A 13,443-nucleotide genomic window follows, 5' to 3' on the forward strand; every position below is an offset into this window, starting at 1 on the left:
GCCACAATAGCTGCACTGCCAAAAGTAACAAGCCAAGAAGGAAAATCAAAAGACAGAGGAGAGAAAAATAACATCAAAGAATCACTCTCACACAGAAATGGCTCCTTAAGGACTTCTACAACCTTTAGTTACTTACTGGTCTCTTTCTGGGCTTTCTGAAGTGGATATCTTTGCATAGCACAGACAGACAAATATACCACCTGTCTGTCTGTCTCTGTCTCTCTCTCACACATATACACACACACCACCATCACCACCTGTGAGGAAAACAACAACCTAGAGATGTGTTTTTAAAATCATCATGTAACTGCCTATTTCTTCTGCTACCTAAATTGGACACCTTTTGGTCTAGCAACAATGTCTCATCAATAAAACATACAAGGCAGTCCCCACTTCTTCACTTAAGTGGACCTACCTTCTGTACCAACTGTCAGTAAAGCTGGAATTCCCAGTCTTTACACATGTGTCTGTTTTCTTCTGTAAATACAGGGAGCAAACCATGATTCTCATTAGTTGCTCTTTCCATGGTCTCTTGACACACTAATGCAGCCCTTTCAAAACTAGAATGATGCAGGAGGTGAGGAACTTGAACTGCCATATGCCAAAAGTGCTTTGGAATCTGGTTGCCTCTTCATGTATCCTGATTGTTGAACATGGGGCAGGATGGTCTGTTAAACCTTTGTTCAGTTATGTAATGAAATGGTTTGAGTTCTGCTTAGCTTCATAGTAATAACAGTTTCTAGAACTCATGTTGAAAAATCTGAATGAGATATCATATGATGAATAATTTCAAATGCTATCAGATAATTCATACTAATGAAATTTTCCTTTTTTAGTTCCAACCAGAGATTAAAATCCTTCCTTCTAATCATAATAATTACATTACAGACATAGATATTTTGTGTCATATGGACATAATTGACAACTTTCTCATTAAAGTTCTTTAAATCAACATATAATCTAGGCTTGAGCCTGAGAGTTCCTGAAATAAAGCAGAAGGAAAGATCTTTCATTTTCCTGAATCACAAGACCTATAATCAAAGGACTAAATTTGAAAACAAAATTTTACTTACAGTGCCATGAAGAAAGCAGGTGCTGCTAATAATCAGATGTTTCCAGAACTGAATAAGAGGATGCCAAAATGATCAATTTTGACAGCCATCTCATTTAGATTATGGAGATCAGATAAAGTGTACACCTCTAGGATAATTTATCCTACAAGTTGAATAGGTCATCAGGAAAATTAACTCCCAGCTCACAATCAGCCAATCAACTAGAACTCCTACTTGTCAGGAAGAAAACAGTATCCACCCTGATACCTGGTCATCATTTGCTCCCCACTTTATATGAGAGAAATTTGAGTGAGGTTAGTAATGGCCATGTCCAAAATGCATCCTGAACAACATAAAATCTTCAGTTATTACATGTTACCAGGATGGAAGTCAGTCATAAAATGGCCATTTTGAGCTTCTCAACGTAAGTTAGAATTTAACTATTAGAGATGCTTAAAGAAACCCCAATGGATAGATCATTTAATTTCCATCTTTGAAAGTGAGATTGTTTTACAGCAACATTTTGCTTACAGCTAAGGTTACCACATTGGAAAATCACCAATTCTGAATTTTTCAATTGCTGCCAATAAACTTTCCAAGAAAAGTCCACACAGGCTTGCCTTTGACTTAGACTAATATCCCAATTTTCAGTACACAGGAGGAGGAAAGCAGAGGGTGAACAGAAGACAGGCTTGCTGGGTTTAGAGCAGAATTCAGCCTTCATCTATGAATCCATGTATTTTTAGGTCAAAAATCAGTAAAAGCAGTGCAGAAGTCTAAATGAACTTTTAAACAAGCCTACCTCCATCCAAGGAAGCATGAAAGTAAGGTTTTATAGTTGATCTATAGGATCATTACTTGCAGTTTTAGAAATCTGGGGCTTGCTGCTCTCTCTGGCAGTGCCCCGCATCATTACCATACGATTAATCACTGCCGCTTTCTCCATTATTTCAGTCAGCTCTGGCCAGAGAGCTATTTGGTGACTTTTTTTTTCCCCAGAAAAAAACTGTCTATCATTTACATAACAAGCAGCCCAGCAGAACATATGCAAATTGATGTTCAAAACCTGACAAAAGCATATTGAACATCTTCTGGGTTGCGTCCTGATGAAAAAGGTATTATTTGTTTACAAAGTGGTATTCTTAACTGGTACTCCCACCAGTACAGGCTTTGACCATATTTAATACACTGAATATTCTGACCCGACTGCCCCAAAGGAAACGAACAGAGCAATACCAGTGACGTTGATGGGAATAATGCAGGAAGAAATCACTTGGGCATCTTGTTTCATCTTTTCCTCTGGCGTCGGGAGAGGCAGCGCTTTGCTCCAGTTGGTCTGCTTGTCCAGTGTGGAGGGGATATTGTGTACTGGGTTTTTCGGCCTTTGCCCTAACATGACATCTGTATCTTCATCCTCTGGGGGATGGGACTGCAAACAAAGTACGTTCAGACTCAGCTCTCAGAGTTTATACACAGACACACATATAAGGAATTTCAGAGTTTAGTTAAGAAAAATGAGGTCAGAAATAAGCTTTCAGGTCAAACGAAGAATTCCTAGGCATAGTTAGTAAGCACAACAAATTGAAAGTTATAATTTCAACAGTCAAACAACACAAAGGAAAAAAAAAAATCGGCTAAACATGCTTTTCAGGTCAAAGGGAATTAAGAGGAGACACCAGGTAGCCAGAAATCCCCAAACTTGAAACTGAAGAAAGATGTGAGTCTCACTTTCTGGATATCTGTCTCCCCATAAATTCTTACTCAAACTCTTGAAAGCTCTAGGTGACTAGGATCACAGACAGAGGATGATTTAGATGCCCTTGAAAAGGTTTGGAAAAGTGGCCAGAAAGCCTGGAGTCAGGAGACATTCCAGAACACATCACCAGAAGGATGAGCTGAGCTAATCTGAGAGGCCAGATTCAAATATGAGGAGTTAATTTTACTGCAGGACGATAGCATTTGTGAATGATATTTTAAAATGCAGTTTTCCAACACTATACACATGGAAAAACAAAAGTGAAGAACTTCCTCCCACCATTGATAGTGGAAAATACAAATTCTGTTATTGGAGGGAAAGACTCAAGTGGGTTTCCTCTTCAGATTCGGAAGAGTAAAACAGTCTTATTTTCCTTCACCTTTGTATGTGAAGCTTTTCTTCCAGCTGTGTATTTAAAGGCCTTGACTTCCATGTGATGTTTGAAAATTCTCCATCCAAACCTTTGATTGATACTAATATTGTCTAACTTTTATTTCAGGGTTGGGCTCCTAGCCCAGATTTTTAAAAAGGCTTCATCCCAAGTTAGATTTCAGGGTTGGGCTTCTAAACCAGATTATTAAAAGACTGTTTTCACCACTGAACCTAGTTTTCTTTCTTTCCACAATTGGCAGGAAGGTGGCTGTATAAAATAAGCATTTTCCCCTCTTACTCCAGTTATGTTTTAATAATACTCTGTGCTAAAAATCAGGATCATTCAATAAATTCTCATCCTCACATTTGGAAGCATCACACCCTGTTGACTCAGAGGATTGCACATATCGTCAAGTGAACTGTCCTCAAGTCCCCTTAAAGAGAAGATTCCAGAGCCACTTATTTTAAATTAACCCCCAGCATTTGCTTACCTTGTCAGAGGTATCTGCAAAGCCCCCCAACACACCCAACAGGATATGATTACCCCCTTGACAAAAATGTGTTCGCCATGAACGTTTGTTAGCAAAACATTGCAACCTTCTTTCTCTCTTCAGCTTTTGTGCAGATTCCCAGCGAAGCGAATAGCTCAAATAAAGTTGGAGCACAAAAGACTTTGTTTCCTAGGTAACTTCCAAAAAGGAAAAAAAAAAGTTTGGTGCGTGCAGAAAGAGAGACAGAGAGGGGGAGAGAGCAGGAGCTGGAGAGACACCCCCGCCACACACACACACCAGAGGCCACATTATGTAGGAGATTCCTTCCTTGAATAACAATGGACTGGGAAACAAAGAAGGAATAGTGACCTGACTACAGTCTCTGACCAGCAGCCAAAAGCACTTTGTATTTAACGGTGACAGGGACAATTGGCTGCCAGAGAATCCTTTTGTCCTGTTCTCTTTTGATTTGAGAAGCTGAACCTTTACAGTTCTGATAAATATAGGGCAAGCTGAAATTTCCTTTCTCTGAACTACAAAGTCCAGGAATGTCATTAGGTGAGGCTTTGAACAGAGCCTTCATGCAACTGGGGGAGGGAGAGGCATAGAACAGCCAATGACATTACTGTCTGCTTTATATTTTATTTAATTCAAGTTAGGGAAATACTACTCTTTAAACTGATTTAAAGGAATACCTGTTGGTTAGTTAGAAATAACAGAGTTTTCCATAAAGAAAGAGAGAAGAAAATGACAGTGTATAGAGAGAATGGGATAGGCTGTGACGGAATGTTCTCAAAACCAGTACCTTTCTACTCCATGGGGTCATGTGGCAACATTCAGTGGGGGAGGGCGAACGGGTGCTGTTAAACTATGAACATGAAATGCAAAAAAAAAAAAAAAAAGAGAGAAAATTAAAAATATGCACACAACACACAGTCCGGTTAAGCCAAATCTATGATATGAATGAATGAATATACCAGGATAACTTCTTTCCTTCCTTCCTTCTTTCTGAATGCATCATTGTTTTATAAGAAGCAGCATGGTGTGGTTAAGAGCACAAATTCTGGAGCTAGACTGAGTTCGAATCCTGGTTCTACCTCTTATTTGCTGTGTGACCAGGAGCACTAAGGTCAGTTTTCTCATCCTTAAGGTAGGAAAAGAATAGTATCTGCCTTTTAGGGCCATTTTGAGAGTTAAATGAGTAAATATATGTAATAGGCTTAGAAGAATCATGGCACTTAATAAGTTCTACATGTTAGCTATCGGATACTATTACCTATTATTATTATCCTCACTTTGTAGCTATGAAGTAGCTGTGAAATTATCTTTGTACACTGTAATTTGATACCTTTTAGATCCCAGTCCCACTTGCTAATTTGGGAAAGACCAAGTTATTTTCTTAGAGTGAGTTTATTTTCCTGTGAACTGTTTGGAAGAAAATGTCTTGTGTATAATTTCCTCCACTGGACTCCTCAAAATTTGCCTCTTCCTCATATTCATAGACTGTATTTGAAGACAAGGCCAGTTTCACAGGCATGTGACCTGTGCAGTCATATAGGACCCCACACTCAGAAGGACTCCATTCTTGGTTTAATGCTGTTGCTATCTTGAAATTCTAAGTTTTTGAGTAATGAGCCCTTGTATTTTCATTTTGCACTGGACCCCACAAATCACATAGGCAATCCTGTTAGAACAATCTAGTAACCAGAATCCCCCTTTCAAGATCTACTGAGAAGGACAGTGAAACTCTTTTAAACTCTGAACCATGTTAGCTTTGGATTCAATTAGCCCTCTAGTGCAGCATTTGGCATACAATATTGCTTTAATGTAACATGAATTATCTCTGGATGTGTCTTTTCATCTATTAAGGTTACTAATTCCTAGAGGTCAGGCGCCATATTTAACTTTTCTTTCAGTTATCCATGATGCCAGCAAAATGCCTCCTCATTTGTAAGAGCTCAACAAATTATTTGTGTATTTGAATGATACCAGCTCTTTGTGTCTTAACAGTGATGGGAAACCCAAATAAAGTCAGGGTCATGTTCAATATCTCAGAAGGAAGCAGACACCACAGACTCCAAGGGTACTTACCATCTTAAGGCAAATAGGCGAAAAATAGAGAAAACCACAAACAACTCTTGGTTTCATCAGAGGCTTAGCATTGGTGTACGCAGTTCTAGTTCTTGAGCCTGTGGTAGACGTGTTTCGGAGGGGAGGAACACTCCAGGTCTAATTCTATTCTAAGTTTGTAAATTTTAACTGACAGGGTTGCTCATTAACTTCTAAGCAAAGCAAAAGCCATCTCCTCCTGCCCAGTTAACTTTGCTCTAGACCTTATTTAAGGACATAGTTTTGTGGAGTCCATGGCTCCCTCATTGAAAGCAACTGTTTTGAAGATGTGGTGTATGTGGACAGAGACTAACTGGCCTCTATCATAAGAATCAATCATAGGTAGTGACATGCAGGTCTCAAGTAAGACACTGGAGTGTGCAAAACAGAGAACTCATGGAAGCAGGAAAAAAGGAACCTGAATGCAAAACCTACATGGAAATCGAACCTGTTTGCAAGAAACCAAACCAAAAGTGCTCATGAAAGGATTTCAAAAAATTACACAGCAGGAAGCAGCAGGGCAGAAAATATATTAGTGATTAATAATAATAGAGTAATTTTGGTAGTTTGTCTTAAATCTCCTTAGTTTTCCTGTTGAATATTTTTTTTCCGGGAATGAAGGATGAGGAGTGATTTTTATTTCTCAGCTGTTTGAGAAACGCCCCCATCCCATTAAACAAGCATGAGGTGACACCTGGGAATGACTAAGGATGGAACGTCCAGAGAGAGCTCTGACTGTTCAGTTCTGGCCACCAATCGAGGTTTCCATGGGTTATACTCCACAGAAGATTCCTTCTCAGCTAATCAGCCTCTCCACTCTTTTTTTAAACTGCAGTATTTACAATATTGTATTAGTTTTCAGGTGTATGATCTATTCCTTTGATAGTAGCTCCAGCCTCCAGCTTGCGAGGGCTGAAACTAGGTACTCTTGAGCTTGTGTGTGTAAGGATTGTGTTCTTTGGTTCCACCACCTAGACACAAGCATGCAAGGCCCTGCAGATGATGGTCTGTCTATGTAGAGTATTTTAGTTCATAATATTCACATGGGCTGTGGTTATATTCTCGCCATGACTTAGTAATTGCCTTAGCATAATATTTTAGACCTTCCTCTTTCTTGGGTATTTGGTCAAAGGAATTAAAATCATTTGGATTATTTCTGATTAGGTTTTTCTATGGCAAATACAGTAGTTCATACAGTGTTTCCCCTTCCTTTTGCAGGCTTCCACTGTGGCTTTCCCACTAAGTTTGAGAGGCCTCAGACTCCGTGTTGCACCATTTTAGAATCAGCCACCACCAGTCATCTTGTCCCTGACAAAAGATGCTTCTCTGATGCTTTTGCTGCATTTCTGTCCCTGCTGGCCCCATCAGTTACAGCCTCAGACCCTTTCCCTGGGTTCCTGTGGAATTGCTTCAATAAGAGCTGGAGTTGTAACCAGTGTTCAGAATAAGAAATAACAGACATCATACTCAACAGCTGTCAAAGAAATATTTTTCGTGAATAATGAAAGAATATTTTCCAAAACCCCAATTTCTCTTGTGGGGTGTGTGTGAGAAAAAGTTCATTTCTACACTTTCATGGCTATGAACAAGTATTTCTCCAAAGATCTCAAGACTTTCTCCTATCTTTCTGTTACTGCCAAAAGAAAAAAACAATCTACCCACAGTTTACTTTCTTTTCAGTTTTATTTTATATGCTCATGGGGGCTTGTTTTGCTTCAAAACTTTCCAGAAGACATCTGTTAAAATGCTGTGGGTATTCCAGCAGGAAATGTTTTGAAAAATTGGCTTTGGTTTGTGATCTAACCGATACCACATGGCATTTATAGAAGTCAACTTTCAGAGCTGATTTATTACTATCATGCTGTCTTAAACACGAGAAATGTTTACTAGAGAATCAATGCTGCGGCACATTTGAATACAGCAAAACTGTCCACTGCAAGCCACTCTGGGCTCCTAGTGAGGTAAGGTGATCTGAAATCTTATTCACATCCTGCCCTGGGGCTTGTTGTCCTTAGACTGAGTCTGCATTTCTGCACGGAGTATGGCCTGTCTGTGAGATAGAGGGGAACTTGTCTGCCTCAGATTTTTCTTCACTGGAGTGTGTGTATGTGTTGTACACAAATAGGAAGTGCTGTGATCTTTCTGAAAGGCTTAAAGGTGTCTGGCATACCTTCTTCACATATGACTCTCGCTGCTACAATTACACAGCATTGTTATTCCCTTGAGACTGTCCCAAAGTCTCCTGCTGGCTGACACTGGCCTCCTATCTTCCCAGAATGTTTAATAACATCATGTTAAACTCATACTGTGTTGCTCTCTTTCCTCTCTTCTCAACTCCAACCTTTACCAAAGTGTACAACCATGGGGAAAACAAAAGGATGAGGTAAGTCAAAGTCTAGGGCCCATCGCAGGCTCTCCCTGTCCCTTTCCTGGTCTCTCCCTCATAATCACACTCTACCAGGCAAAGCAAGGCCTTCATACTTCCCCAGCGGGCCTGAATGCAGCACCTCACATACCCAAAGCCTTCACATCACTCTCCTGGTCAGTTGTGAAGCTGGAGAGAAGCCCACAGACGAGCTCACATCTCCATGCTGAGAACTCCTGGTGATAAACCCAAAGAAAGAAATCTCTCAAGCAGAATTCTGGACAGTGGTTTGTAGGCTAAGAGGAAGATATTTAGGAATAGATGCCTATTGAGTTCTTCTTTTAACCACTCTATACACTAATGTCTATTTAAAGCACATGTACAAATATTCACACTGGGAAAAATGGCCTTATCCTTGTTATGTCTGCTTTTCCCAGTCATACGTTTATTTCTGTTCCCTGATATTGGCACCACCACTTCCTCAATTCTCCTGAGAAGCACTTTACAAAAGGCCAATATGCAAATGCAAAGGCACTCAGTATCATTTCTCATCAGGAAGATTCAAGTGAAAACCACAGTGATATACTAGGGGCTAAAATGTAAAAGATTAATAATACCAAGTGTTGGCAAAGATGTAAAGCAACTCAAACTCTCAAAAATTGCTGGGGAGAATTGAAAGTGGTGTAGCCACTTCAGAGACTAGTAGTGTCTGAACTTAAACACATGAACTTAAACAAGTGTCCACCTTTAAAATTTTTTTTTTTTACTTTTAAAACATTGTAGTAGATTTACAATACTGTTAGTTTCAGATGTATAGCAAAGTGATCCAGTTATACACAAATACATTCCTTTTCATATTATTTTATATCATAGGTTATTACAAGATACTGAATATAGTTTTCTGTGCTGTACAGTAAATCCTTGTGTTTTTTTAAAATCTATTTTATATATAAGGCTGTGTATCTGTTAATCCCATACTCCTAATTTATCCCTCCCTCTGATTTCCCCTTTGGTAATCATAAGTTTGTTTTCTATGTCTGTGAATTTTGTTTCTGCTTTGTAAATAAGTTTATCTGTATTATTTTTTAGATTCCACATATAAATGATATCATATAGCATTTGTCTTTCTCTGTCTGACTTATTTACTTAGTGTAAACCTAGTGTAATAATCTCTGGGTCCATCCATGTTACTGCAGATGACAGCATCTCACTTTTGTAATGGCTGAGTACTATTCCATCGTTCCATATTGTGTGTGTACATGTGTGTGCATACCACATCTTTCTCCATTCATCTGTTGATGGACATTTAGGTTGATTCCATGTCTTGGCTATTGTGAATAGTGCTGCTATAAACACTGGGGTACATGTATCTTTTGGAATTAGAGTTTTCTTCAGATATATGCCCAGAAGTGGGATTGCTAGATCATATGGTAGCTCTGTTTTTAGTTTTTTAAGGAACCTCCATACTGTCCTCTATAGTGGGCTGCAGCAAGTTACATTCCCACCAACATTGTAGGAGGGTTCCCTTTTTTTCCACACCCTCTCCAGTGTTTATTTGCAGACTGTGTCTACCTTTTAATTCTCTCTTTAAGTATATGGAAGTGTGAAATATGAGTGTCCACAAAAAGCCTTTCACAGAGATATGTATAATACGTTTTTTCATAAAAGCCCCCCAAAACCCCTAACTAGAAATAACTACCAACAGCAGTATGGATAAACAAGTTGTGGAGTACTATATTCATACCATGGAATACTATACAGTAATAAACAAGAGCATGCTATTGATACACATAATATTGACCTCCAAAAAAGCATGTGGAGTGAAAGAAGCCAGATACAAAAGAGTACCTGCTCATTCACTTTTGAATCACATACCATTGATAGATTGATAGACAGTTTGTGTATGAGATCCGCTCCTAGTGAGCAGAGCTTGAACGGCAGTGGCAATAGCAGTGGTGCATTTTTCACCCTCAGAGAGGCCTCCTGAAAGACCCTGTGGAACCACAGAGAATCGCTCTCCTTTTGATCTCAGCTGCTGCTGCTGCTGCTAAGTAGCTTCAGTTGTGTCCGACTCTGTGCAACCCCATAGACGGCAGCCCACCAGGCTCCCCTGTCCCTGGGATTCTCCAGGCAAGAACACTGGAGTGGGTTGCCATTTCCTGCTCCAATGCATGAAAGTGAAAAGTGAAAGGGAAGTCACTCAGTCGTGTCCGACTTTTAGCGACCCCATGGACTACAGCCTACCAGGCTCCTCCATCTGTGGGATTTTCCAGGCAAGAGTACTGGAGTGGGATGCCATTGCCTTCTCCATGATCTCAGCTAGAACTGAACAAAAATTCTCAGTGTGATGGAATGCAAAATGACGTGTATTTTAAAGTTCAACAATCCTTTGTTTAATGGAATCATATTAATGAAGTAATTTAAATGTACAGAGCACATTAAAATTATATTTTGAAGCATATGTGGAAAGTATTCTCATGGATGGAAAAGAAGGCTACGGGGAGACTGGGGGAGGCGGGGCACAGTTCCCAGCGCTGCTCTGTTATTTATTCACAGGAAGTGCTCTGGCCTGTCCAGAAGAGCACAAAACAAGGCTCACCAGACTACAGTCACTGTGAGGTTACTGCCAGTGAGGACCTTCTTTCTCCCTGGTGGCTAGCTTTGCCAATTGGTGGGGTCACTGCCCAGGGCCACTTAGCATCAATCCTCAAAGGTCGCTTGCACCAAATAAAGATATGAGTGGGGGAGAAGCAGGCCAGGCTTTGAAGTGCTGCAAATAGCACAAATAACTTCCCCAGACCATAGGAGCTGGCAGCATGAGACTCAGCACAGCCCTCAAGTGTGAGGCGGTTCCACCCTCACCCTCTGTGCCCGGCCCTTGGCTGGGGGCTCCAAGGTTGAGGCTGAGCCGGGGCTTCAGTTGCCTCAGCCCCACTGACTGAAGAGCTTTTGCGCATCTGGTCTCCTGCTGAGGGACACGTGCCCCTTGTGACTCAGGCAAAAGCTGGGTAGGGTGCTATTTGACTTTACCACAGCAAAATAAAAAAAAAGCCAACCTTCTCGCACACAAGCTATGCATGTTGCTTCTTTACCCCTCCCCCTCTTTTTTTCTTTAAAAAAAAAAAAAACTGTCTGGCCACATCATGTGGCATGCAGAATCTAGTTGCTTGGGCAGGGATCGAACCCAGGCCTGCCCTGCAGTGGAAGCAGGGTATCTTAACCACCGGACCACGAGGGAAGTTCCTCCTTTTTTTAATTGGCTCTTTTCAAATTCCAGCTCTATGAATGTTATCACATGCATGGACTGCTGTAATCCTAGCACACTTAGGATTCAGAACATTTCCATCATCCCAGCAAAGTCCCCCCACTCCTACCCCTGGCAACCACTCATCTGTCATCCATTACTATGGTTTTGTCTTTCTGAAAGTGTCATATAAATGGGTCATACCTTTTGAGACTGGCTTCTTTCACTCACCCATTATGCCTTTGAGATCCAGCCAAGTTATTGTATTATCAGCAATTTGTTCCTTTTTATTGCGAGTAGTATTAATATCTTATTGTCTGCTTATACTTTGAACAATGAAATGTCTCAGGCATGCAAGAGAATGTCAACCTGAGAATGTTCTGTAATGATGTGTACAAACAAGTAATTTTATTGGCTGTTCCACAGCCAGGGTAATGTTTTACAAAGAAAGAAACTAAAGTCTGCAACAGGGAATTTTCTTTGTTACTCACAATATTTAATATAAACCAGACTCATTGGCTAATGCTGTCCTTAGCTATCGTGCTGGCTCTTAAGCTGTGTCTGTCAGTTCCAAGCCTATCCTTCCACACACTGCACTGGTACTGCCAGGACTCTGCAAACATTTCTGTGCCAGCTGCTCCCTCTTAGCTTTTGCCCTCAGAGTGTCAGCCGCTTTCTGCAGTTACTGTCTCTGTGTCACCTCAGTTTCCCATTTGCCATGCCAGTCTTATAATACCTTCTCTCTTTTAAAATAACTGTGTGCTTTCTGTTTTCCTGACTGGACCTTGACTGATAAGGTACCTAGCATTGGCTCCTGGCTTGCTGATGTCTGAAGCCTCTGAAGTACTTGCTACTTCCAGTTCCTCAGTCAAAGGAGGAAAATATGAACAAGTGTGATGTTCCATGGGATGTCAAGATTTTAATGCTTTCCGCAGTTTGTGGCGGAGAGCAGGGGAGCCAACATAATGTCAAAAGCTAACTGCTTCTAATGGCCCTTGAAAATGGGTATAGAGGAAAAAAGTATTTGCTGGGGTCACTCCACATGCCAGGTGCTGTGTGAACATGCTCCAAGAAAAATACCATATTGGAATAGCAGCTACAAAGTCACAAACTACTTACAGCCAGTTTCCCAAATCTGTCTACCTGCTGTGAAGACTAAACAGGTGAGTGAAGAGGAGAGTGTGAGAGGCATCACCACTCCTCCAGTCTTAGATTTGAAACTCAAGCCAGGCTTTTCTCTCCCTGGGATACTATGAACGAGGCTCTAGAAATGGAGGAAATTAATCCTGTACATACCTAGCCTCGTATCTTCATAAAGCACTGCTATTTGTGATCATGTTATTTCTATGCCCAGAGCCTTTCGATAATTTCCCTTGCCTATGGAATACATTCAAACTTTTTAGTCTGACACACAAGATCCTTCAGGATCTGGTCTGTTGAACCACTGCAGCCACACCAAACTTTCAAAATACATGTATACACACTCCGTTTTCTCCTGCCTCCGTGTGCTCGCCCTTGTGGTTTCCTCAGCCTGTAATCCTTTTCAAAATTGCACCCCATCCTTCAAGGTCTTCTCAAATGCTCCTTTACTGTGAAGTTTAATCCTAACAATTTACTCCATTCTAACACCCTACACCAGTTAGGTATTAACACCTGACATTCAATACCATATAATTTCCTCTAGTAGTCATGCACTTTCGATGGCAGAGATTATGTTTCATTCATTTTTGTATCCTCCTAGTACTTACTTCAAAGTGAAGGAATAAATAAGAGGCTACAGTAGGGGAGAGGGCATTCCAAGTGGCAATATTGCTTTGAGAGTGCAGGATATTTTCTAGAGAAGCACATGGAGTTTGGTCTGCATGAAGGATCTGTGGGAAATCCATCTGGAAAGGTAGGTTAGGACCAGATTGTACAGAGGCTGGAGAGTAGCTGGATTAAGGATTTGAAATTATTTCTTTAGGCAGAATGGAGGAATAGAAGGCTTAGGTTTAGGAAAGAATTTGTATGTCAAAGGTTCTCATGCCAAAGTTAGAAATTTTTGTTAACTGGTT

General features: G+C 40.5%; 1 protein-coding gene across 2 annotated transcripts in view; it reads right to left on the reverse strand.

Moving 5' to 3' along the window:
* Positions 1 to 13,443, reverse strand: part of NHS (NHS actin remodeling regulator) — a 345,329-nt gene that overhangs the window by 12,024 nt on the left and 319,862 nt on the right. The window contains exons 4-5 of one of the 2 annotated variants that reach the window (XM_005228397.5): positions 4,477 to 4,539; positions 2,289 to 2,481 (exon numbers count right to left, since the gene is read on the reverse strand). In XM_005228397.5, the coding sequence (XP_005228454.1) occupies positions 2,289 to 2,481; positions 4,477 to 4,539 (256 nt within the window). The remainder of the gene's footprint in view (positions 1 to 2,288; positions 2,482 to 4,476; positions 4,540 to 13,443) is intronic. The other variant, NM_001205728.1, reaches the window with a different exon arrangement.

The sequence above is a fragment of the Bos taurus genome, chromosome X (assembly GCF_002263795.3).
Source record: "Bos taurus isolate L1 Dominette 01449 registration number 42190680 breed Hereford chromosome X, ARS-UCD2.0, whole genome shotgun sequence".
Classification (NCBI taxonomy): Eukaryota; Metazoa; Chordata; class Mammalia; order Artiodactyla; family Bovidae; genus Bos; species Bos taurus.